This window comes from Mesoplodon densirostris, chromosome 14 (genome assembly GCF_025265405.1).
Source record: "Mesoplodon densirostris isolate mMesDen1 chromosome 14, mMesDen1 primary haplotype, whole genome shotgun sequence".
Lineage (NCBI taxonomy): Eukaryota > Metazoa > Chordata > Mammalia > Artiodactyla > Ziphiidae > Mesoplodon > Mesoplodon densirostris.
Window position 1 is genome coordinate 34,666,404 of NC_082674.1, and position 27,843 is coordinate 34,694,246.

Here is a 27,843-nt window from a genome sequence, read left to right on the forward strand (position 1 = left end):
CTCCTCAGGGACTCTAATAATATTACACCTTTTGTGCTAATCAGTTCATCTTTTCCAAAGGAAACCTGAATTTCGACTCCACCCTCATTAATAGACCCTTACAGTAACCTCTGATACAAAGTAGACAAAGGAACTAAAAGAGAAAGAATCCCAAATGGAGGGAAAAAAAGATTCATTGTCTCTAGAAATGTCAGTGTGTTTCATTTCTATATCCATGGGTGACATCCTCAGGAGACCATAGCTTACGGAACTGAACACGTCTGTGTTTTTTGTTTTAATTTTACCAATCCAGAAGTCTAGCAGAAAAACTTAAGGGTGCCACTTCTGTATCTCAAAGGACAAAAACATCAAGAAATGTGGAAAATAAGAAACTGAGTGCTCAATGGTTATAATATGGCACACGTCCACAGAACGAAATGCTACTCAGCCATAACAGCTAACACGTCATGTAACACTTAAGTGCTTTCCATGTACTAACTCGTTCAATTCTTCCAACAATCCTGAATTCGATTATCTCCATTTTACAGATGAGTAAACTTACAGGTGAGAAGCCAGGTTACCCTAGTAGCAAGTGGCTGAGCCAAGATTTGAAGGCAGGTCCTCCTGCCCCCAGAGTTCCTGGGGCCAGCCCCATGCTCTGCTGTGCAGCACTGCAGGAGATGCTCACTGCAGAACAGTAATTTAGTGATTATTAGTAACAAAGAGAGAATGAAATGGGTTGAGCTTCTGGTAGGAAGGATTTGAGACCAGTATATGGAAAAACCACAGAAAGTGATTAGGCTTTGGAAAAGGCGTCTTTGGGCTCTGAACAGTGTCACAAAGTTGGAGGGACCCTTCCCTTGCACGAGTCCCCTCCTGTCATCCCTACAGCTGGAGTGCGGGGCAGAGCTTCCAGGCGTGCTGCGGCACCTGCTGCCAGTGACTCCCTGCCCTTCCTGCCTTTCCTGGCTCCTGTGTCCTCAGTCCCTGATGTTCAATTTAAACCTATTTGTGTGGAGAAGCTGCTCCCTTATCTTCCAACCTTTGAGCAATTTCCATTTCACCGAGAAAGCAGCACAGTAGCTTCTTCCTTCACCGGTCAAGTGCTTCTTCCCCTTAATCCTCCAGCCCAGGCTCAGCCAGAGGGCTTTGATCCTGCCTCTCCTCTCCCTCAGCAATGTAAACACGCAGTCCTGAAAATAGATTTTCCTAGGGAGCCACCCAGGGACAGGCATGAATATGCATAACTGCCAGTGCTGACTCAGTATCTCTGTGGGATTACGCAGATTTCAACCCCTGGCGGAGTTCATTTTTGCCGGATCTCACTAAAGGAGCTGCAGACAAAGTGCTAAAAGGGCCTCAGGGAAGAAAAATACCTTTTTAATAAAAAGCAAAGCCCTCATACCTGGTCATCCCGTTTCATTCCTGATGTTCCACCAAGCCAGAGTGCATCCTGGGAAGGGTCAAAGCGTACTCTGGAGCCCATCTCAGCACAGCGATGCTCATTCAGCCAACACTGGGTCGGGCTGACTTGGAGACCTGGTTGGAAGCAGGGAAACCAGAAGCTGGCGTTCTCTTACCGTGTCAGCCGCAGAACTCTCTCGGTTAACGCAACTGTGTAAGTCGGATGACCAGGAAGGGCAGGGCCTCTTCCTTCTACAGACCTCACTCTCTCTACAGTAAAAACGTATTGTGCTGCCGACACCTTCAAAGTGGTAGCCAGTCTGAACCCGGTGAGTTTGTATGAGACTAGGATCCACAGGAGTCACTGTTTCATCGGGTACATGTGCAAACTGTACTGGGCTCGGCGTGGAATCCAGAGATGAGAAGATGCAGGCCCTACCCTCACGGAGCATGGATCCTGGAAAGCCAATCTGGAAAGTTTACCAACTGTACATTTCCATTTATAACATTCTTGAAACAGCAACACTACAGAGAACAGACTAGTGGTTGCCAGGGGACAGGGACAGAGGGGAGGGGATGTCACTACAGAGGGGCAGCACGGGCGTTCCGTTGTGATGATGAACAGGCTGCATCTTGGTTGTGGTGGTGGTTACACGAATCTGTAAGCGGGACTAAATCGCACAGAACTGCACACGCGCACACAGGAATGCAGGCAGAACTGGTGGATACTGATTAAGGTCTGTGGTCTGCATGGCTCTGTTGTACCAATGAACATTTCCTGGACATAAAACTACACATTATACAAGATGTCACCACTGAGGGAAGCTGAGGGAAGGGTTCACCAGTCTCTCTTTTTTTAAACTTCCTCTAAGTCTATAATTATTTCAAAATGTTTTTTTTAAATAATGATATACAAACTCCCTTTATGCTTTTGAAAGGAATATGGAAACAAAAATGGGCCTTAATACAACAAAAATTTTTAAATAAAATTTGTCCTCGTGCATTTGAGGTACTCCATCTACGATCAAATAAAACACTGCTGATGTGAAACGGCGCTCCCTGCAGCTTTCCCTGCCACTTCTCTGCCCCCACAGGGTCTGTGCGAGACTTCCTAGCTGAGTGTGGGCCTGGAGGAGCCCCAGGCAAGGGAGGGGCGCTGGTCAGAGGTGTGTCTGGGAACACAGAGGCTTTACCTGCTTGCCCCCCAAGAAGCAGCCAGTGCATTACCCCTGCAGCCTGAGGAGTCCTCCCCTTCGCTGGGCATTCTGCACCCCTTCTCCCTCCCTCCTGGGTCCTCACTGCCTTCCCCTTCTGACTACTTTGAGTGTCACTGATGCTCACTCCACTTTCTTGGAAATGCTCTCCTGAAGCCGCCCCACGGCTGCCTTCCCTCAGGTGCTTGGGCTGAATCACCTTCCCTTACTCAGAAGTAATAAAATGACAAGAAAAAGATTAATTCCACTACATAGCAGGCCCAGGTGAAACTGCGGCAGAATTGAGATTAGGTAATCAGGCTTTCTCCTTTGAGAGCGATAGCCCCCTCTGGTTTCACTGGCAAAATCCATTTTCATGTGGCCTACTGTTTGCTGCCCATGAATATCTCAGCACCAGAATCATGAGCAGGAGTGCTTGCCAGGCTTTGACATTTCCACTTAGAAGATGAATTAATTCTGAGCTGAACCAAGAGTCCCTTTTCTATCGAAAGAATGTGTTAGCTTCAAGCCCTCAGGCCCCTGGAGCATCGGTGAGGTCTCTCTCATACCAGTCCCACTTGAAGGTGTCAGCCCTTCCGTGGGGGCAAGTGAGGGATCTGACATAAAAAACCTAAGGCTGCAATGAAAAGGGCATGTTTCACTGTGGGTTTAGGTTAAGTTTAGGCCCCGTCTCCCTGGTCTCCGTCTGAAAGAGAGTAAGGGTTTGCCCACCAGGAGCATCTGATTCTCAGGGGAGAGACCTCCTGGCGAGCTCGAGGGCTCTGCCCCCACCTGCTCCGCGAGGGCCCCGCGTCCAAGGGGCTGGAGGGAAGCAGATGAGCTGTTCTCGCCTCGGGGCGCAGGGAAGGCTGTCCCCTCCGGGTGACAGGCTGAGGCCCCCATCACAATAAACAATGTTTGCACTGGAAGCCATGAGCAGGGCGACAGATTGTTAGGAAAGCCTGCAGATGGCTCTGTTAATAAAGCCGCCATTCACAGCCGCCCAGGCTGAAGTGGTTTCTACGGGAAACCCTCACATTGAAACAGAAGGAAGTTCTTTTAAATTAGAGTAGATAATAACATTTTTTATTAAACGTTATCAAATTTCAACGCCGGGATTGGCCTGGGAGGACACTCAGGAAACCACAGAGTGGCCATCTGCACTGCTGGGAACTATGACCCAAGCACGGGAGATTTCTCAGGTATGCCCGTGACCTGAGGATCTTCGCACCTCCCTGTTCTGATTCAATGTTAGGGTCTGTTCTATGCCACTCATTCAGCAGCGCTGGGGACACACTCTAGTGACCATGGGAGGACTGGGAGGGCAGCCTCCAGGTCACTCTACGGAGCTGGCCCAGGGCTTGATCTCTGGGCGTGTGAGCGACACTGGTCACATCCTCTTTCCTGAAAACCCTACCCTCTCCTGCCAGGCGCCACCGGCTCCAGGTTTCTTTCTTTCTTCCCTCCATCCACCCTTCCTCCTTCCTTATTTCCCCTTCTTCCTTCCTTCCATCTTCCTTCTGAAGGGCAGCAGAATATGCCAGCCCCAAATATGCCACTTGGGTGTGTTGATTATTTTGAGCTGTAGGCACCTGAAAAACAGCCAATCCAATGAGAGGCTTTCTCTGAACTCCCTATCTGCCTAAAGACAGATGCTCCAAAAGAACTCAGTTGTCAAAGATCCCCTCCCAGGAGCTTCATCAACCAAGGGAGACTGACTCTCATCCCAGGAGAGGAGACTGGAGTCCACACCACATCCAGACACACTTGTCACAAACCATCACATCTCCCATCCACCATTCTAAGGGTCCTTCATCTTCCCTAAAAATCATGCACTCTCCCCTAGGAGGGCTCCCTCCCTCCCTTTTCCCTACTAAGATGGTATTTAAGCCTGAATTTTAAGCCCGCTTGGGGAGTTGCTCATTTTTCCCTGAGTACCTCCCATGTACACATGAGGTATATGTGTTCGTAAACTTCCGTTTTTCTCTTGTTTATCTGTCTTTTACTACAGGGGTCTCAGCCAAGAACTCAGAGGGTGGAAGGCAAATTATTTTTCCTCCCCTACACTTCCATCTTCCTTCCCTTCTTTCTTAAGTTTGTAAAGATTTTTTTTTTTTTGGTATAACTTAAAGTGCAGACATCTCAGGGTATCTGCCTACACGTGTACACACCCACCCAGATGAAGAGCTGGCACGTTCCCGGCACAGCAGCCTGCCCTGTGATGCCCTCCCGTCAGTACTCCCTCTCTGTTCTGACCTCTATCGCCATTGACTGGTTCTGCCCGGCTTTGACTTCTATCTAAATGCAGTCACAGGGTATGCTCTCTTTTGTGTCCGGCTTCTTTCACTCAACATGATGTCTGTGTTCCTTATGTTCTTAGACCCTAGGAGCCATCGCAAGCTCCTGTCCTCTCCACCTGCTCCTGAAACACTGGTATTTCCCCCATTCTATTTCCTCACCTTCATTCACTTCCTAACAGTGTAGCAGACCCCAGGCTTCCACTGCCCCTAGGACCTGCCACCTCTCAAGTCCCTACCTCCAGTCCAGACCCCTGGGCTTATCTCCAGACACAACTGCTGACTGGAATTCCTTGCCTAGAGGGCTCACAGGCAACCAACTGTTTCCTACACGTGCTCTGCCCTGTTGACTCCCCAGTCCTGCACCTCCACTCACCCAGGAGCCAGGCTGAGTCACCCCGGGAGCACCCAGAAGCCTGCCTCACCCTGACCTCCGATGTCCAACTGAAGCGTCAGGCTGCGTTCACTCTGCCTTCTTAACATCCCTGGGCTTCACGCCTCTCTCTCCATGCCCACTGCCACTGGTCCCCAAGCTCTCATCACCTCTCAAATGAACTGTTATAATAACTCTTAACTAGTCCAATGCTGCGAGTCTTTTCCCCCTCCAATCTGTCCTCCATATTGGCACCATGGATTCAAAAGAACCAAAAGAACACTGGATTCTGTGGCCATCCCAACACACAGCCTTTTTGCCTATCGACTAGAGTCCAAGCCCGCTCCGGCCCGGCCCCTGGCCTGAGCCTGCCTCTCCCCCACCTCCTCTCACACATCAGCAAGTACCCTTCCCTCAGGCCAAATGCCCTTCCCCACTGTATTTAGCAGGAACTCCTGATGCATCACTATGCAATTTCCACAGTGTCCCCTCTGAGGGTGGTCCCTGCCACTCCTTGGCCTTCCTGGACCCTGGCCCTGCCTCTGGACAGTTCTGTTGCAGTTTGGTTGTGCCCATCATTCTCTGACCTCGGGGACCAGGGACGGCATCACCTCTCTCTGGTCTCTACTGCCCAACACAGAATCTGGCTCGCAGCAATTACGGAATGAATGATACGTGCTGTTAAGGCTTCCTGACGGTGAAGATGGGGCAAGTCCCCAGTCTGCCAGGGAGATGGGGTGCCAATCCTCACGTAACCCCAGATCTGCTCACGGAAAAGCCCTGTGGGAAAAGACAACAGGGCACCTGATGGCCCATAAGTGAAGGCCAGAAAACTCGTCAGGAGTCAGAGACAGCCCAGGGAGCTGGGGCACCAGGAAAGAGAAGAGCCAACTTGACTTCAAGCCACAGCTCAGAAGTGGCCAGGTCGCCTGGCACCACTAGGAAACCGCAGACCCGAGCCGCTCCTGGGTCTGAAGGCTGAGGCATGACCATCTTCCCAAGTGGAGTCAGGCTGCCTCTTCTGTTTTTAACAGCATCTGGTCCAGATCCCAGACCACTATGAGCTTCTTCTAGGCCCAGAGCACAGCACAAGCTCAGCAAAGACCAGCAAGCAACCCCCGCACATTCCCATTCCCAAGATACACAAAGAAGGGTACAGTCAGCACCTCTGACCTCTGTCCAGACCTGAAGCTGAAGAAAGCAGATCTCCCCTCCCTGCCTCCTGAGTTCTGGGGGCCTGGAGTAAGTAAGTGATCCACATTGAGAAATCCTGGGTTGGCTTAGAGACTCTTGGTCATAACACCTCACATCCACAATCATGCAGGAAAATATGCTGCATGACAAGGTATAGTTAAGTCCTGGAGCAGAGACACAGACCTTTTATCTCACCGCCCCCCTCCCAGCTGCTGCAGTCACGAGCCCGGAGCCAAGTGTGCCGACCCCTTCAGGACACTGAGGCTGCAGACAGGCCTGGATGGACTGACCCATCACTCAGGAGGAACGAAGCCACCCACACCCAAAGCACAGAGGCCCAGGGAGAGTTAGGTCACAGTATGGCAGGACACCCTCTCCCAACCCACAAGGCCCTCCTGGGAAGACATTCCCCGGGGCCTGCCCCTGCCCAAGTTGGCCTGAGCTGGGCAGGCGACCTTAACTAGTCATTCATTTTATCTCTCGTGGCCGCAGGACATGTTTTTGCAAATTACAGACCTCAGCCCAAGCACCGGCAGTGATTACTTACCCCAGCCCTCCTCTGCAGCTGTGGCCTGCTTCCCCTGGTGCAATTCCTTCTGATGCTCAGTGAACAGGACCCCGACTAAGGGAGGGATGGGCAGACACATAAAGTTATGAACCGATTTTCCAAATGACTGTTTCTTCAAGGACATAATTCCAGAGAAGAAAAGGGAACAGACTCCAAGTATAAACAAAGGCTCTTCTGTGCGACTCTACTTTAGTTAGAATGACAACTAACTGAAAGCAATTTAATGCTGGCTCACGAAAGGTTAATGGAATTCATGTTTCGTAGATGCCGAATGCAACAGAGACTTAGCCAGAAACACAAATCTAACCTTTATTCTCTTTAATTATTCGGTCAGAATAATTTCCTGGGAGCAGGTTTAGTCGCTGGATGGCTTTAATTACACACAAGTGAACTCTGGAGTTGACATCAACGCATCCAGCTGCAGCTCAATCTTCAAATGAATCTGCTATCTCACAAGGTTTTGTGGCCTAAGCAGGGGAGGTGTCGGGGAGTGGAAGATGGGCTTGGAGCCTGACAGGGATTAACCAATTCGAGAGCATCTTACATCCTTCCCCCACCCTCTCCAGTGGCAAGGCACTTCTGTAACTCCTGCCAGGACTTCCCTGAGGGGAGGGGCCCAGGCTGAGCTGAGCAACCAGGCTGCCTCCTTCCTTGGCATCTCCCACAGTCCTGGGCTCAGGCTCTATTCTCTCAACACCTTCAGCATAAGCCCGGTACAGCCACAGCCTGAAGCGGACCCTGGGGCTAGCAGGCACCTCCTCTCTACCCTTGCCTACCTGCCCCCCACTGCCTGTCTCTCCCTCTGGCTCAGAGTGCGCAAACGTGTGAAAAGCCGGGGCGTGTCCTTCCTGCCTGTCGAGGTGCCCTCAGGAAACACCCTTATTTCGAGACTTCCCTTACAGCACTCCTCCCCGCCCCCACCCCCGCCCGGCCCCAGTACCAGCCTCTCCTTTTCTGCCTTTGAAAACCCACGTCCCTAATTTTGTCAGTTACAGTTTATAGCCATATCAAGGCCCTTTCACAGTGAGCTTGTGCTTCTTTCTAAAACTTTCCCTGATGACTGGAGGCAATGCCACCACTTCTTACAGCCTAGGGCACTTCAGCCGACTTCCACCGCAATGCTATGTGGAGTAGGTTCCAGTCTGGCTAGTACATGCTGGACAGTCTGAAAGACCTGTGCTTGGGCCCTGAGGTACAACCATGTGGCCACGAGAAAGCTCAGTGTCATGAACAAGGTCAGGGCATGATGTCCTAGGAGGGCTGTGACAGAACTCAAGAAGAATAAAAAGGGTCTAAAGAATGCTATTCCAGCCACCCCGCTTGCCCTGTTTCCATTAGGATTTTGCAGCAGCTTCCTTAGAAAAGAACTCTAACAGACTCTGGACCCTGAGCACACAGCATCTCATCTCAGTGTGGCCATCCCCACCCATCCTGCAGCAGCACGGCACACCCGCGCCACACAAAGGTCAGGATTCTTGATTCCAGCTTACGCAAGTGCAAATGACCCATCCCCTCTAACCTTCCGCCATGAGGTGGCTGGGCCACCCCAGGCGCTCTGTTCATGTAATGAGCCAGGGTCAGCTGACGCTCCCCTCGTGACTATGCGGCCGACCCACTAAGCCAAGGTGCAGCATGGGTCCCGGAACAGAAGCCACAGCCAGGCTTCCTCTACCTGCACCCAGCCAGGGGGCAACCTGTCCTCAAGCAACCAAACCCCACCAGTCTTATGGAGCTCCCAAATCAGGACAGGTGACGGATAACAGCAGAATTCCTTCATTACAGAGTTTCTTGACCATATGGTTTACCAACCCTAAGCGATGGAGAGACAACCTGAAAAGGACCTAAAAATAATTCTTATAACAGTTTCCTTAAATATGATCACAGTGTTTGCTTACAAAGGCAAAGTATCTGATTCATCTTGGGGTCCCAGGCTTTTGCACACTAATTAAATATCTGGAAGAAGCAGATTAGTGGAACTCCTTAATGACTGACTGTGGGTCAGAGGCAGCCCTGGATGACCAAGGTTGACAGCCACTGAATCTGACAAGAGGAGCACTAAGGACAGGGTCCCACTTCTCAACCCCGACACGGGCAGTCTTTGGTGCTAGATTAAAGAGTGCTCCAATCCAGGGTATGTGCAGTCAAAAATGTCAAATAAATGTATTCAATCACTGGAACCAGACAGTATCAGAATTTCTAAGCAGTCAATCATTACTGGCCCTGGTATAACCTCTAGCTACTGAATACCAACAGGCCAGAAAGTGAAAGGTTTGCACAGCTTCCAGCCATAAGAAAAGTCTGAAAGTAGACTTGGACATTAGGAACCTCAACATCAGACAAGCCTGAGAAGCCAGCCCAGGGCCACACACATAACGGAGAGGAAAAGTATATAAACCAAAGAAAGCCAGCCGGTGCTATAACAGCCAATCCCACCCTCACCAGGCCACTGAGAGCTTCACACTGGAGTCACAGGATATGAGAGGCCAGGGAGGAGAGGGAAAGCTAGTTGGACCCAGAAAGGAACTCTGGCTGAGAGAGAAAACAGAGAAGGGGTAAACAGACACTTCTTTGAAAGGAAAAGTATAAAGCTGCCATTTCAACCTTTCTTGCTCTTGTTTACCCTAAAAGGATTTTGAAAATCTATGTATTCCCCTTCGTATTATGTAAGCTTAACATCTAAAGTTTTTCATTATAATTTTAAATAGTTGCAAAGACAGTTTCTGGTGTATTGTAAATAACGGCATAAACTATTAAGTCACTCTTATAAATGTATCCAGTGGACTGTAAATACAATTAAGACACCTACCTTCATCTAGTTAAAAATACAAATGTCTATTTAAGTCAGAAATTTCTTCTTGAATTGGTAGCTCCATTACTCTCCTCCATCTAGAACTTTACCACCCACATTTCACCCTAATTTAACACATTTTTAGGCTTGAAAGTCTCTTATTGACCATACTTATAATTCCCTGTAACATATCAAATTTCCTGTGACCTCATAAACTCTAAGTGTTCAAAAATATTTTATTCTGGATTGCATGATTATGACTGCTATTAGCACATATTTCAAAACAACAGAATCTAAAAACTGATCATTATTAAATATGAGCAAAATTTCACTAGAAATGCAACCTGATAGAGTAAGAAGGTTCATGTTTCCAGGGATGAATCTTGCTTACTGTTAAGACAGTTTCAGCACCAATTCCATTCCTGTTTTTCATTTTTATAGATATTAAGCCCTGAGACACCTTGTTCTCATAAACAGATGGCAATGGAAGTTCTATAATAGCAACATCTCTGAATTCCTTGAACTCCCGGTTATACACCAAAGTCATGCAGTGATCTGTTATCAAAATTATTTTTAATCATCCACTGACAACTCAACTGGTTCCTCCAATTTTGTTAAAAGTAGACTCAGAAGACTTGTAACTTGTAAAAGGATTGTTCCCTAGTCTTTAGACTCATATTCTCAACATTTATATTTAGAATTATCCCCATGGCACCCCAGAGAGCAGGGTAACACACCATGGTCCCGACTAGAATGGGTGAGGGTTTGCTTTCCTTTTGCAGAATGGAAAAGGTGGTAAGAGACCCCTCATGCTAGGCGTGTTCTCAGACGGCTCAACTTTAGAAATATAACAGAAGTTGAGGACCTAAAAATTGATTCCCTTAAAATTATCCTTGCCTGGGTACTCCATGGAGTCTTCCTACCCCCAGAGCTATGTGAGTTCAGACCACTGTTGTGAAGACTAACCACATGGCCTGGAAGAGGTGAAGAGAGTAACTGTCCCTCTGTTGACAGCATCTCATCGAGACAACAGCACTGACAAGGAGGATGGCCCCCCTCTCAGTAAACAAACCAACCTGGCAAGGGTTCAAAGTACCACGCGTAGAAGGAGTAATCCTGAGAACATGGTGAAAGGCTTGGAGCCTTCAGTTAAGACCCAAGAAAAGGACACCCTGAGCTCCTTCACTGCATCTCCCCATAGGCTGGCACCAAACAGTTGACTGGCCCAGTGGGAGACACCAGACGCACAAGGGGCCAATGATATTCTCTCTCCTGGAATTTGGAGCTAGACAACCATTTCCTACCATGTGCAACGAGAAACAGAGATAAAGCTGGTCCACAGAAACAGAGTTAAACAGCTGCACAGCCAAGAGAATAACAGAAAGGACAACCACCTTGGTCCCAAAGGTAGGCCTTGTGGCCCAGCTCCACTCAGGTTCTAGAAAATCCCCCTTTCTGCTTTGGCTGGTTTTAATGAATTTCTGAGACCTGCAATCAGAAGACGTTTGGCTCAGACGAGTCAGTAGAGTGCTTCTGAGGAATTCGGCCTGATGGACCAATAACATTTACAGCATTATCAAAAAGTACCTGGAAACAAGGAGGCCAAGTACATGATTAGATAGTTCACAAAAAAGGAAATATATTTTACCTTTAAAAATAAAAAGATTTTTAAAATTTTAAATATAAATTTTAAATTAAAGAACGATATTCAACATCACTAATTACAATGGAAAGACAATTTAAACCAAAGACATTTTATCATTACCAGGTTGGCAAAGATGAAAAAGTGTGACAATGCATTTGGCTGACAAAGGTGAGGAGGAATAGGCACCCTCATCATGGCTAAATAGGATTGTACATCCACACCATCTCTCACAGTGAGGAATAGCTATCAAAGTTGGAGATACACATTCTCTCTGCCTTAAAAGTCTCACTTCTAGAAATTATTCTACAAATACATTCAGCAATATGTAAAATGACATGTAAAGAAGATATGTTTAAGGCAGTGTTTGTAAAAGCAAAAAACTTAAGACTAAATAACCATCAAAAGGAGACTAGTTAGGGGCTTCCCTGGTGGTGGAGTTGTTAAGAATCCGCCTGCCAATGCAGGGGGCACGGGTTCGAGCCCTGGTCCAGGAAGATCCCACATGCTGCGGAGCAACTAAGCCCGTGGGCTACAACTACTGAGCCTGCGCTCTAGAGCCCACGAGCCACAACTACTGAGCCCACGTGCCACAACCACTGAAGCCCGCTCACCTAGAGCCCGTGCTCCGCAACAAGAGAAGCCACAACAATGAGAAGCCGGTGCACCACAACAAAGAGAAGCCCTCGCTCGCCGCAACTAAAGAAAGCCTGCCCGCAGCAATGAAGACCCAACACAGCCAAAAATTAAAAAAAAAAAATTTTTTTAAAAAGGAGACTAGTTAAACTATGGGGTATTCATAAAATGGAATACAATGCAGAAAAATGAGATAGAGAACAATCTCCAAACAATCTCCAATCTCCAAACTATGAGTAGTAGGAATGTACAGTATCAGTTAGGCAAAAATAAACAGAGAAGGAAAATGCATTTATATATATGAACAGAACATACCTGAAAGTGAACAGAAGAAACTGGGGTAGAGAAAATACAAGGTAAATGTGGACAGCATTCTGTGTGTCAGAAAGGAAGAAATTGCTCAAAGACTGATAGGGGCATGTCAGTGGGACACAGAAGCCAAATTTGGGCCAAATTTGAGAATCAGCATGAACAATAGCGTGGGTGGTTATTACCTTGAATGAGAAAATTACACTAAAACCTCTTAAAAGGGGAGTACTCCTCTTCACTGAGATACATCAACAATAATAATTAGAAAATCACTTTTTTACAACCACCTTAGTAATAAATGCTTCCATCAGGAATCACCAAGGAACACTAACACTGGGTACAAAACCACTGAGGACATGATATTCCCAGTCTCAAGTATCACCCCACAGATTACTTATTAATTACAAAGGGAATTAATACAAAGGGAAAAGGGTATCTTTACAAGGCAGACAATATCTTAATTAAGTTAACCAACTTCAACTCTCCAATAATGGGACAAACTGGTATCAAGTGCCACCTGATAGAATAAGAACACCACACCATACACAAAGAATTCCTGACTAAACTGCTTAACCTGAATCCAATCATGAGACAGTAAGACAAATCCAAATTGAAGGATGTTCTACAAAACACTACCCTGAATTTTTCAAATAGGTCAATGTCATGAAGGACAGTGGGGACTTTTCTTGATAAAAGGAGACTAAAAGGACATGACAACTAAACGTCCTTATTTTTAGGAGATACTGGCTGAAGTATTTATGGCTGAATTACAATTCCATAGCTTAATCTTAAATGATTCAGCAAAAACCAAATATGTGTGTGTGTGTGTGTGTGTGTGTGTATTATGTATATACATTCATTATGTGTGCCTGTGTTTGAGAGAGCAAGAAAAAGCGAAGTGGACAATATATTGATAACTGGTGATCTAAGTGAAGAACATACAGGTGTATATTGTGCTATTCTTACAATCTTTCTGTATTCTGAAGTTTTTCAAAGTAAAAACTTGGGGGAAATACCAAGGAAGTTTAGACTTGTACAGACAAATAAGGGCTTCCTAGCCTGTGAGAATGATACTGACTGTTTTCACACGCCATATTTTATCTTCAGTAAGAGGTTACTGTTCTTTGCTACGGCAAAATACAGACCACCACTTTATATAATAAAATTCCACCTTTTTCCAGCATTAATACAGGGTATGTGAAGTCTACCAATTGTGACAACACAGGAAATTACTGTCTAAATGAACTGCATGTTACATACACATTTCACCAAGGGGTAAGGCAGTTTCTTACAAGGAACCGTATGGTAATCATGAATATGCCATTCGCCTCCTATTACTTGACTTTGAGGAACCATTTTGTAAAGATCACCTAGTGTCTAATTAAAAAGAAAGAAATTAGACTCGGGTTTAAGATGCCTCTGGTATGTTCTGAAATTATTTTGAAAGCTTATTTAAAAGGACTTCAAACTTGAGATTTTTTTCATTCATGTATTTATTCCACAATTAAAATAAATCATAATTTAAAGCCAAAGCATTTTTAAAAGGTAAAGGAGAATTTGTGTCACAGCTGTATTAATAAAACAGACATTGGTCTAAAGTGCAACACTAAACAGGTGTTCTCTGTTCCCATGGTGGAATAAATACATAACAATTACACATAAAATTTCACTAAAGATCTGAGATGACGCAAATAACCCTTTGAAACAAACTGCCCAATGAACAGAGGCAGACTGCAAATAATTTCTATTAACATTTTACTGCAGGATGGAAAAATCCCCAAGGTGACTACTAACTCAAAATCTCTCATCTCATGTGCCTGGCCTTAGCTTGTTTTCCTTCCTCAGTCACATCCAAATCCAAAAAGCCTTCTCCATCCCAAGCTCAAAACTCCACCAAAAGTCCCCAAGGACCTCAGCACAGACTGCCATAATGAGACTGTGTGCAACCTTCATTCAGAACCTCCAGGGAAATCAGAAGCCCAAATGCAGAGAGCAGCAGCATTTCTTTAAACAATAGTTTTAACTGTCGAATGAGCTCTGCCAGGCCATGTGCATTTCATAACAAACCAAAATACTGTCTTAATTTCTGTTTTTCTTGAAGAATGTTAAGTAGGTCATTCGAGTAAAAAAAAAATTTTTTTTTACAGAAATAATGAAAAATGAAAATTCAAAGGATTTACGCTAAAAAGCAAACCAGTCATCTGCAGCCTAACTCATTTGTTTCTGGGCTGTGATGCCATGTAGAGGGCGATCAGGCAGTAGATGGTCCCTCCCACAGTCAGCGCCATGGTTGTCCGGTAAAGCATTTGGTCAGGCAAGCCGCGTTTCAGGTGGATGGGCACACCGTCAGATTTCTTGAAAGAAAGAATTATCAAGGACATGGCTGATAAGAAAAAGATTTTACAATTTAGGCTAATATAGAACAAATGTCTCTACTTTATAACTAATCCATCAACGCACTGCAGTGGAAAAAGCCCAAATCTACTAGAATGTTAACTGAAATACTGGTATATTTCTTACTAATGTAGCTAAAGTTTGTAAGTCCAAAGTCATTCTCCAAAATGCAGCCTCAGGAACATGTGTGCAACAAATTCCAAATTTCTAAGGAATTTATCATATATTGCTTAATTACAAAAGGAGCACTGGTGAATTTTTTTAAAGGCAAAGGTAATCAGCAGCTAATCAAAGACCTGTAGGCACAAGAAATGCTCTACATTTAGTCTGACTTCTGATCATTAGTGGATGAAGTCTAAGCACACCAGGTCAGTTAACAGGTTCATGTCCATTTTGTACTCAACTACCTTCTTTCTATTAAGCTGCTAAACCCCTATTTAATAATGAGACTCCGTAAAATGTTTAATCCATTGTTTTGCAGTCTCCAAGATCCCTCCCCACGGCAACTCAAGACCCCAAATGCCCACTCAAGTCTGAGTTATCAGATTAAAAGACATTAAACTGATCAAAAGTCCCCAAGCTGGTCCTAAATCTGGACATATTTTTGAGGAGGGGGAAGCTACCTTCCAGCAACAGCTGTAACAGCTATTGCCACTCCCACGATACCTGAGATATAGTCGAGTCACTGACCTCTCAATTATCTGTAGGTAGATTAACATTAATAATATATATATATATATATATATATATATATATATATATATATATATATATATATATATATATATATATATATATATATATATATTTTGTGGTACATGGGCCTCTCACTGTTGTGGCCTCTCCCGTTGCAGAGCACAGGCTCCGGACGCACAGGCTCAGCGGCCATGGCTCACGGGCCCAGCCGCTCTGCGGCATGTGGGATCTTCCCGGACCGGGGCACGAACCCGTGTCCCCTGCATCAGCAGGCGGACTCCCAACCACTGTACCACCAGGGAAGCCCTAACATTAATAATATTTTTAAGTCCAATCCTAGCTTCTCTGCTAATCGGCAAACCCAAGAGAGCCTCCTCCACTTCTAGCAACAGTTCAGTGAATGTCAATATCAAGCAAGCAAAAAACAACTAGAAGAAAACATTGCCAGAAGTCACTGCATGTGTCACAAAGCCTAATATATACTGGATTATTCACAGTATTATTATATATTATATATGCTATTGCTTCCTCCATCCAATGGATGATCAACAGCTACATATGCAATTTAAAAATCTGCATAACCTTAAATACTGATGAGGAAATTAATCACCCTCCTCTTTTATCAGTTTCTACCTACATGAAGTTCTACCAGTTTATGGCTTAAACTAAAATCAAGAGAATTCTATTTAAGAAACAACAGGGAAGTGAGTAGCAAACTAGATTAAGACTCCGTTTTGTAGGGGTTTTTTAGGTCTATTTACTTCACAGCCTTCACTGTTCTAGTGTCTTCTCTCACCTGGAAAAACTTCTGCAGCTCTGGAACTTTATTTTTCCCAGCATAATCATATGCAGTAGAATTGGAACTCAGTTTAGTTGGTGTGGCAAATATGATAGGCGGTGCTTCTGTGGAAACCACAGGCCTTAATCCCTGCAGGAAAAAAGGAAAAGGTCAAGTTGAAAGTATGTCTGGGCATGTGAACAAGCCTTTCCAGGAGAAGGCTGTCAGTGATTCCACCACACAAGAGAGAAGGAAAGTCCCCAACTTTGCATTACAAAGCATTTAGGTTTAAAGTCCCAAAACTTCCAACAAACACCCTAGCGCCCATTCCCAGAGCAAACATAGTCAAGAACTCTCTTGCCTATTAAGGTGGGGGAGGGGGACGGGGGAGAAGCAAACCACAACAAAGGCCCAATCTAAGCTTCCAGATAAACCCACTGCGTCTATCTTCTCATCAAACCAGTAAAACATTTATCATCTATATGAACTTTGGGTTAAATTTCAAAAGAAACCTGGCTGTCCCTTTTCTCCTCTGGGTGAGTAGGTATACCAACATGGAATCTCGAGCCCTGAAGTGGACTTCAGAAACTTTCCAGACACACAGTAGAGAAATATCTCAATCTGGAAGAGCCTGTAATGGGAAGAGAGCTGTCTTTCAGGACCAGAAAACAAAACAAAACAATTACAGCAGAGCAACTGAACTTTCTGGCATTAATAAACCTGTAAGTTAAAAAACATATACTGTAAAAATAAAAAAGGAAATCTCAGCGTTCTCATTGTGACGTGTGTACAACAATACACATGTACTGCATACACAGAGTGTCTACCACTGAAAGGACTGCGTGAAGTAGCATGTGCCTAAAGCAGTGTCTGGGACACAGCAGGCATTCAATAAACATAAGTTGAATGAGATTCGGGAGCTCAGCAGCTGCCTCAGCCACATGTGATGGAGAAAGGAAGGACAAACACACCGTCTTAAAAAGAACCTAAGGGGGGAGAAAAATGAAGTGCTGATACATGCTACAATATGGATAAACCTTAAAAACAGTACGCTGAGTAGAAGCAGTCAGTCACAAAAAACCACAAATATATGAAAGTCCAGAATAGGGATATTTACAGAGACAGAAAGTAAATTAGTGGCTGCTTAGGGACGGGGGAGGGGGGACAGGGGAGTGTTAAGGGAGAGGAAGGTGATAGCTGAAAGGTATAGCTTTCTTTCTGAGGTGATAAAAATGCTCTAAAATTAACATGGTAATGGTTGCACACTGTCTGTGAATACACTAAAAACCATTTAATTGTATATTTTAAATGAGTAAATGTATGGTATGTGAATTACATCTCAACAAAGCTGTTTAAAAAAAAAAAAACTAAAGGGAACTCTGGGTTTCTATCTGACGGAGTAAACCTACAGTGGCAGATAGATAAATGATTCTCCAAAATTACCTACAGATCACACTAAGGAACTTAGAGTTACAAATCAATAAAACCATATCCTTTTATATTAAATTCTAACTCAGAAAAATAAAATCTTAAAGTTAGCAAGCAAAATTCAAGCTCAGCCTCTTCTCTATTTTTACAGATGAAAAAGGTAATCCTTTGCTCAAATTAATAAGAGTTGTCAGACTGTACCTGATCTCTTCAAAAAAACCTAACTTTACCTATAATTGACAAGAGACCTATTCTAAAGATCACATATTGAAAACCTCAATGTTACTCCCACCAGGCAGGCACTGGGATCAACAGAGCAACAAAAAGGCATTAAAGTAATTTTGGCTTCTATTTCTTCTGACACAGTCCCATAAATGGGAATGAATCACGGCCTTTTTTTCTGTTCTTTCACTCATTCAACATATTTTACTGAGTACTTACTCTATACTGAAAATACATAATGAATAAGACACATTCAATCTCTGCCATTATGGATATCAGTATTATGGAATAATAGCAGCTAATATCTACCAAGCTCTTGTTATGTGCCCAGCATCATGTTAAGCATTTCATACGCATCATTACAGCAATCCTAGGGAGATGTTACCTTTCCCTTTTTACAGAGGAGAAAACTGGATCAAAGAGGGTGACTTGCCTGGGACCCCATAACAAAAACAGCCAAGTGTGGGAACTCAAGCCTCTCTCAAGTCCAGAACCCTGGCATTTAAGTACCTACCTGCCCCGGTACCTCCCGTCAACTACTGCTCAAAAACAATCCATTTGAAGAGAAAGTCTGCCTAGTAAGCTGTTAATCTACATTTGGAATATAACACACTCAGAGACTTAGGAGTCAGAGACAGAACAGGGACTCCAACTACTGAGATAACAAGGCTATAAAAAAGTTCTCTCTTTAAACTGGAGAATTTTAGACACTCCCTTATCATTCTGTGAGCTCTTTGTATTTTCTCCTTATGATCATTTCCCCTTGAATGCAAAAATTTAAAACCCTTCCTACCAAGCAACTCCAAAACTGGTTTGAAATTAAATTCATGTTTTAACAGGACTAATGTGAGAGCATTTTTAGATGGGATTATACCTAGTTGCTTTGTATTTGTTTACCTGTCAAGTGATTCAAAACTATAGCAAAGTTTTTGAACAAGATCATCTCAAAACAGGAGTTACCAACCATCTTAACAGTTTAAAATAATTCCATATTTCCATTTATAATACTGTAAAGTTTAGAATATCGAATTTTAAAGTTACCTATAATCCCATTATCTTATCCCATCAATTATTATGAATTGTATGTTCTCCTCTAATCTTTTTTTTTTTTTAAAGAAGATGTTGGGGGTAGGAGTTTATTAATTAATTTATTTATTTTTGCTGTGTTGGGTCTTTGTTTCTGTGCGAGGGCTTTCTCTAGTTGTGGCAAGCGGGGGCCACTCTTCATCACGCTGCGCGGGCCTCTCACTATCGCGGCCTTTCTTGTTGCGGAGCACAGGCTCCAGACACGCAGGCTCAGTAGTTGTGGCACACGGGGCTAGTTGCTCCGTGGCATGTGGGATCTTCCCAGACCAGGGCTCTAACCCGAGTCCCCTGCGTTAGCAGGCAGATTCTCAACCGCTGCGCCACCAGGGAAGCCCTCCTCCAATCTTTTCATAGGCATATTTTAATCTTTATAGTCACAGTGCAAAACCCCACATTCTACTTTTTTCACTTATAATAAACATTCTTTTTCAGGTTCCTACACAATCTTCATAACGAAATCTACTCTTCACATCAACCCCATAAATTAAGTATTACCAGCCCATGTTACAGATGATTAAAACAAAGCTCAGAAACGTCGTAAGTGTGCTCACTTCAGGAGCACATATACTAAAACTGGAACGATACAGAGAAGATTAGCATGGCCCCTGCACAAGGATGACATGCAAATTCGTGAAGCGTTCCATATTTTTAAACAACTACCGTATGCTAACACATATATATGGAATCTAAAAAAAAAAATGGTTCTGATGAACCTAGGGGCAGGACAGGAATAAAGACGCAGACATTGAGAATGGACTTGAGGACACGGGGAGGGGGAAGGGTAAGCTGGGACGAGTAAGAGAGTAGCACTGATATATATACACTACCAAATGTAAAACAGATAGCTAGTGGGAAGCAGCCGCATCGCACGAGGAGATCAGCTCAGTGCTGTGTGACCACCTAGAGGGGTGGAATAGGGAGGGTGGGAGGGACACGCAAGAGGGAGGGGATATGGGGATATATGTATACAAATAGCTGATTCACTTTGTTATAAAGCAGAAACTAACCCACCATTGTAAAGCACCTATACTTACTACAGTAAAGATGTTAAAAAAAAAAAAAAAAAGTAAAGCAGTAAAGATGTTAAAAAAAAAAAAAAAGACAAGGGCTTCCCTGGTGGCGCAGTGGCTGAGAGTCCGCCTGCTGATGCAGGGGGACATGGGTTCGTGCCCCGGTCCGGGAAGATCCCACATGCCACGGAGCAGCTGGGCCCGTGAGCCATGGCCGCTGAGCCTGCGCGTCCGGAGCCTGTGCTCTGCAAAGGGAGAGGCCACAGCAGTGAGAGGCCTGCGTACCGCAAAAAAAAAAAAAAAAAAAAAGTCACAAGATGGGATTCAAACCCACACATGTTTATTACACCACACCATCAGTAATCAGCTGTCTTGGCCCCACAGGTTAAAAAGAATCCAAATGGTGCTAAGGTACTTCACCCTACCCATAATTAAACCTCCTAACAATATAAGAGCAGTCAAGGTTTCCAGTGTTTCAAGGCAGCTAGATAAGACTAGCACGAGGGTTCTCAAGAGTAGACCAGGAAGCTATATTTACAGGAAGGAATCTACAGCAAATCCCTTTGCCTAGGCCTCCTTCCAGGGCTACGGCTGCCCCAACCTAGAGGAATTATGAGCCTCAAATATGCCCCTCCTCATCTCAATAAATGATAACGCCATCTTTCCAGGTACTTAGGCCAAAAACCTTGAAATTGTTCTTAATACCTCTCACTCACACATTTGAAAATCCTTTTGGCTCTACCTTCAAACTATATTTAGAATCTGACCACTTCTCACCTATCTTCACCAATCCACATTCTGGTCCAAACTCCTAGATTTTTAAAACAGCCTCCTAACTGGTCATCCTGATTTTATTCCATCCTCGCTGCCCTACAGTCTACTCTCAATGCAGCAACCAGTAATTGTGTTAAAACAGAGGATGTCAGGAACTTCCCTGGTGGTGCAGTGGTTAAGAATCTGCCTGCCAATGCAGGGGACATGGGTTCTAACCCTGGTCCGGGAAGATCCCACATGCCGCGGAGCAACTAAGCCCATGCGCCACAACTACTGAGCCCGTGTGCCACAACTACTGAAGCCCACACACCCTAGAGCCCGTACTCCGCAACGAGAAGCCACCACAATGAGAAGCCCGCGCACTGCATCGAAGAGCAGCCCCCGCTCGCCACTAGAGAAAGCCCACGCGCAGCAACAAAGATCCAATGCAGCCATACATACATAAATAAATAAATAAATAATTTTTAAAACCCCAAAAAACAGAGGATGTCACTACTCAGCTCAAACCCTCGTAAAGGCCTCCTATCCCCCTGAGCAAAACTCAATGTACTTAAATGGCTTTCAGAACCCTATGAGATGCACCCCTCACTGCCCCCGCCTTGTACAGCATCCTCTTTCTCTGCCCCAGTCTACTGGACCAGCCCCATAAACCTCCCAAGCACCAGGCATGTTCCTTCTGTCTAGAATGCTCTTCTCCAGGTATCTACATGGCTTGCACCCTCACCTCATGTCGCCTTCTCAGTGAGACCTCCCCTTACCACCCTTTTTAAAACTGCATGTCCTCCTCCATACTGCTAACCACCTCTCCCCGCACCTTCCCTGCCTTATTTTTTTCTCCATAGCACCTGTGACCATCTAACATACTATATTCTGCTTTGTTTACTGCATCTCTCCCTACTGCAATGGAAGCTCCATGAGGTCAGGATTTAGGCACATTTTGTTCACTGTTCTTATTTCCCAAGACTTAGAAAAGCAACTGGCACAGAGCACATTTAGTAAATATTTGTTGAATGTATAAACAAGCTAAGGAAGTCTACAGCTTCACCAGTGTAGACTTGAATATTTCAGAACCAAAGTCATGAAAATTAGCACTTGATGGCAGAACCTCCCACACAGCCCACAGCAACGTGAAAACTGAAAGTTGTTCTTAAAATAAGTGGACTGTAGACCAAATGGAAATCACAGGTTTTGCTGAGTATCAAATCTCTTAGCTGTTTACACAATCACTACCTCTACAACGGATTAAAAGCCATTCAACTGTTTTACCACGTTTAGTAGCTGAGTTCTTCCTAGTCTACTTTAGTGGCTCCAAATTTTAAGAGAGAAAAGGAAACATGATTTTTTTTCACCTCAAAATTGACTGGCCCAAAGTTTCCCCTTTCCTTCTACCTTTTAACTTTGGGGAGGAGGAAGAAGGGTGGAGAAATAAGAGAATTATCCCCAAAATGTTTTAATTTTTAAAATGTGGGCACATATTTTTAATATTTTTTTTAATTAATTAATTTATTTATTTATGGCTGTGTTGGGTCTTCGTTTCTGCGCGAGGGCTTTCTCCAGTTGTGGCAAGCGGGGGCCACTCTTCATCGCAGTGCGCGCGCGGGCCTCTCACTATCGCGGCCTCTCTTGTTGCGGAGCACAGGCTCCAGACGCGCAGGCTCAGTAATTGTGGCTCACGGGCCCAGTTGCTCCGCGGCACGTGGGATCCTCCCAGACCAGGGCTCGAACCCGTGTCCCCTGCACTGGCAGGCAGACTCTCAACCACTGCGCCACCAGGGAAGCCCTGTTTTAATTTTTAAATGACAGAAACTTACGAGCTCTTTCATTCTGATTCAGGACTACAAACAAGTTTCAATCCGCAGTGATCAAGTCCTTCATTTCCAATTGCCAGCTAGGTACCACCACCTCCATGTTTCCCTGACATTTCACGCTCAGTGCATCCAAAATTCACCCAGTTTCTCACAAGCCTACTCAGGAGCTCCCTGTTTCTGGGGAAAACACCACCATCCTCCCATTACCCAGTCATCTTGGAGTCCTCCTTCCTCATTTCCAAAATCTCCTTCACCGGGTGCTAAGTACTCATCTCCAGCCTCTGACTCTTTCTCCATTCTTACTGAGAAGACCCTGAACTCTTTTATGGGTATAACAGGCATCCCTGGCACTGGTCTCTCCCAGTCAGATTATCTTTTCAAAGCATAGCGCTGGTTATGATACGTACTCCTCCATCATAAACCTTTCAAGAAGCTAAAGGGAAGAGGCCATGCCCTTGTTTCAACCTCTGGAAAAGACTCTACCACAACTTTCAGCATCAAGTTGCTTTGTAAATTCCTATTCATTTCTCACAAAAGTAAGTCCTACCATCCTAGGCCCTTCATGAGCTACCTCCATCCACCACAGCTAAACTTACCTGCTCAATGATTCCCCTGCAGCCCCCCTCTCCTCCTTCACTCTCGCAGTTCCCTTAATCTAGAATATCCTGCCATCTTAACTAGGAGAGGAACTGCTGGATCATACAGTAAAATTATGTTTCACTGTTTTAGAACATGCCAAACTGTTTTCCAAAGAGGCTGTACCATTTTACATTCCCCCCACAATGTAGTAGGGTTCCAGTTTCTCCACATTCTCACCAACACCTGTTGTCTTTTTTATTTTAGCAGGTGTGAAGTGGTATCTCCTTGTGGTTTTGATTAGTATTTCCCTAATGACTTATGATGTCAAACATCTTTTCATATGCTTATTGGCCTCAATTTATTTATTTATTATTATTATTTTTTAATTAATTTATTTTTGCTGTGTTGGGTCTTCGTTTCTGCGCGAGGGCTTTCTCTAGTTGTGGCAAGCGGGGGCCGCTCTTCATCGCGGTGCGCGGGCCTCTCACTATCGCGGCCTCTCTTACTGAGGAGCACAAGCTCCAGACGCGCAGGCTCAGTAGTTGTGGCTCACGGGCCTAGTTGCTCCGTGGCATGTGGGATCTTCCCAGACCAGGGCTTGAACCCGTGTCCCCTGCATTAGCAGGCAGATTCTCAACCACTGCGCCACCAGGGAAGCCCTCAATTTATTTTTGACAAAGGACACAGAAAGATAAGCAAAATGCTCTTCACTCAACCACTGGAAAATACCCTCCCGACAATTACTTGGCATCAGATTGATTTATAAATCTCTACCTGTACTATTGTTAGAGAACTAGCTTTTCTATATAAGGTTACTCAATGCATGTTAGATTATTCACTTTACATAATACTGAAAGTTACAAACACCTACATTTTACAGTATGCTAACATTTTAAATGTTTCCAAGAAAGGAAAAATTGAAGTACCCCTGATTACCAAAGTCAGAACCCTTGGTTTGGGGATACCTGTCACAATCACTCTGAAATCTGCAATTCATATAAAGCCTACATAATATCACTTCTTTCAACATAACTTAAGAAATCCTTAAGTAATTAAGAAGTCCAAATTCTCAAGAGAAACACAATTCAAGTGGAGCTAGAAATCTTTAATCCCTCTCTGTACCAAATGCATCTTCGGGTAATATCTGCTCTAAGTGCCAATTAATTTCAAGATGTGTCAGTTTTCGTTTAAAATTTCACTTTTTCTTACTAGATAACAAAATCTAGATTATGCTAAAACTCTACTGAAAGAAATTCTACAACCACCAATGGAATAGATCAATTGTGATATATTCATACAATGAAATACTATACTGCAATAAAGAAACCAGCTACTAATTCACATAACATGAATGAACCTCAAAAATATTGAGAAATAGAAGGCTTAAACAAAACAGTACTGTGTGGTTCCATTTATACGAAATTCAAAAACAGGCAAAACTATCTATTTATAGTGATAAAAATAAGAATAGGAAGATGGACATGGATTGACAGGGCAATAGTAAAAAGAAACTTCCTAGGAGTGATGTAATGTTGTATATGTTAATAAGGGTGTGGGTTACACAGTGTTTGTCAAAAATGTGCTGAAAAATAGACATCTTTATGTTTTAAGAATATTTGCTTCTTTATAGAAGCAAATAAAATAGAAATAGCTATTTCTTATAATCCGTAAGATAAATCACTGTTGTCAATTCCTTCTTTAGACCTCACTACCAATTTGGTTTCAACGACACCACGCTGCTTTCCCTTCTAACCCTGGATTGTTCTTATTATAAATTTTCCTCCTCCACTCTCCCTTCCTGTTTCTGTAATCTAATCGTAACTCCATCTTTCTTCCCCATGTGCTTGCTCCCTGGATGATCTCCCCCACCACAGCTTCTACTACCACCTACGGGCTGAAAACACCTAGATCTATTAAACTCCTTATTCATAAATACAATCAGACATGACATCTCATCACGAACTCAATATTTATAAACCTGGACCCTTCCTCCCCAACCCCACACCCCCAAAAAACGTGCTCTTTTTCTTGCCCTCCCTATCCTAGTTAACAGCACATCTAATCTTAGATTGAAATCATTCTTAAACATCCTTCCCCTTGAGCAAGTTGCGGTGTTCCACAGAAGAAAGAGAAGGTAACAACAATGGAGCATTCTTTACACCCCACCTGGGGCCCTTACTGTTCCAGTCCAGTTTTCCAACTGCATATCTCATCAACCCTTCCCTACCTACCCTGAGGGCTGAGAATGAAAATGATGGTATCTCAGACTTAGGTTCTCAAGAATAGCTACCACTTATCCAGTAATAGCCACCTGCCAACGATTGCTAGTCACATGACACACACCTCTTTTAACCTGTACTCCAGCTGCCCTAAAGGAAACTGAGCTCACAATGAATAAACTTGATCAAGGTCATAAAATTAAAGCAGCGAAACCAGGATTTGAGCCCAAATTAAGAGTCTGGGACTCTAAAGTTTTTCATCTCTACACTACTGGAGACTGATACTCCAACTGGCAAAATCTGAGACTGATACTCCAATTGGCAAAATCTGAGTGAAGTCGCAATACTTTTCAGACCACTCAAGAGCAACCATCAACCATTTTACAGCTGGAAAAATGTCAGCTCTTTGCACGTTAACTGCGAAGACTCACCCAAACATTTGAATTAACTCTTTAAGTCTCCTAATTCTAATCACACAGCCCCTTCTGCCCCTATGGCTTCCGCTGGTACCGTCACCCCAGTTCCCAAATCTGGTGCTTGGATGAGGCTGTCTTTTGTTGGGCTGCGGCAGGAGGATGACAATGGGGCATTGAGGAGACTGAAAGCTGGACTTCCTTAAAAAAAGGACAGGGCCAAACTTCGGACTCGGTCGGGTCACATTCTGGGCCCCGCCGACCCCACGAGCCACCAGCAACGACCTCGGGGGTCACCTTGACCGCTGCTGAGTGCCAGGCCCAACTTCCACACCAGGCCAGCCTCGCCGGGGAGCAGCTACAGAATTAGGAGCCTCCATGGCCACGGCAAGTGCGTGACAAGAGGTGAGGGACCAACTAAACCGAAGCGCGAGCAGAAGCCTCGCCTGGCTCCGGCGCTGAGACTGCCAGGCGCAGACTCGGGCCGCCACTTCTCCTGTCCGAACCGGCGCGGCGCTACCCGTACCTGAGGGATATAGGCGTCGGAAGCCCACGCTCCCGTCAGTTTCTGCGTGAAGCTACTAAACTTATAATACATGTTGCCCGGTGTCTACTTCAGGCAGCCACTGCCCGCGCGACCGCCTCAGAGAAGGACCCCGCCTTCCCGGGTGTCTGCCGAAGGATCAGCCCAAGGACCCTGCGCCAATAGGCGGGCTGCCCGGGGATCGCCTAATTTAAAACATGCCCTCTTAAGCCACATAATGGAAAGTGAAGCCAGGTTCTTAGGGCCAAAAGGGCAAAACAAGTTCTAGGGCAGCGCGGAAAGCCGCTGTAGCGCGGTGTGTAGGGAATACGAGCCTGCCTCTTTCCGTCACGTTTGGATTCCGGCAGTACCAAGACGCCCTAAGAATTGCGCAAGCGCCCCGCCGATCATGCGGGAGGCTGAGGGACTTGCCGGGGTTGAGGGGGCGGGCTCGGGGTGGGGCCTAAGGCGGGAGGGGAGGGGAGGGGAGGGGAGGGGAGGGGAGGGGCTGGGCGGGGTGAATACGCTCTTTACCTCCCAGAGAGCCCGTGCTGTGGGGCGGCCACCTGGTAGTTGTCTTGAAGGCGTCTCTCCCTTTCCGAAACTTAACTCCTCCCAAACCTAGGTCACCTCGTGAAGCGTCCCACTCTCGCTCAGTGGGCTCAGGAGTATGGATCCGTCGGCCAGGCTTCTCTGGCAATCTAGGGGGAGCAAATAAGAAAAATTGGTAACACCTGCTGCAAGCTGTTACTGAGGGCTGTTAGGATTTTCGCCCCAATAATATATAAAGATAGTTTCCTGGGTTTTTGTAGAGGAAATACATCGTGCCCTTTGAACTTCAGGCACAAGGACATAAATTTTGCACAGTTCTCAGAACTGATTTTTACTCTTACCTGAGCTTTGTGGGAACTGATTGCCCATCCTTTTCCTGGTCTCTGCCCTTCGAGATAGATGAGGTGGGGACTGGAGGGGAGGTGGACTAGAAATACTTGAAAAATCTGGACGTTGAGCCTGAAAGATTAGGACTACCACTTTCAGTTATGGTACTATCCACTTCAGTTCAATTTAAAAATGTTTTTTGAATCTCCATTATGTGCAAGGTACTGTGTAAAAGGAGTATACTAGTTTCCTACCTCCTGGAATGGAGCAAAGCTTTTCTTGGCTTTATCATCTAACCAGAGGTTTTCATAAGCATATTACAGGTGCATTTATAGTTCATTTTTAAAAAAATTTTTTTAGAAAGAAAGCACTGGGTCTTTTTTTTAAGATTTATTATTTATTCATTTATTTTAGGCTGCGTCGGGTCTTAGTTGCGGCACGCAGGATCTTTTTTCGTTGCAGTGCTCGGGCTCTTCGTTGTGGTGCGTGGGCTTCTCTCTAGTTGTGGCGTGTGGGTTTTCTCTTCTCTAGTTATGGCATGTGGGTTTTCTCTTCTCTAGTTGTGGCTTTAGTTCCCCGTCGGCAGGTGGGATCTTAGTTCCCTGATCAGGGATTGAACCTGCGTCCCCTGCACTGTAAGGTGGATTCTTT

The 27,843-nt window shown here is 44.9% G+C and overlaps 1 protein-coding gene and 1 non-coding gene across 2 annotated transcripts; one reads left to right on the forward strand and one right to left on the reverse strand.

The window, feature by feature from the left end:
* Positions 1–13,854: 13,854 nt before the first annotated feature.
* LOC132501584 (cytochrome c oxidase subunit 7A-related protein, mitochondrial) lies at positions 13,855–26,468 on the reverse strand. The gene is made up of 3 exons (XM_060117226.1): positions 26,317–26,468; positions 16,270–16,401; positions 13,855–14,737 (listed from the first exon to the last, which is right to left on the reverse strand). Exons 1-3 carry the CDS (start codon positions 26,386–26,388, stop codon positions 14,597–14,599), a joined length of 345 nt encoding a protein of 114 aa, XP_059973209.1. The 5' UTR covers positions 26,389–26,468; the 3' UTR covers positions 13,855–14,596.
* LOC132502226 (U6 spliceosomal RNA) lies at positions 19,531–19,637 on the forward strand. The gene has a single exon (XR_009534422.1). It is a non-coding gene; the product is annotated as a U6 spliceosomal RNA (small nuclear RNA).
* Positions 26,469–27,843: the final 1,375 nt, after the last annotated feature.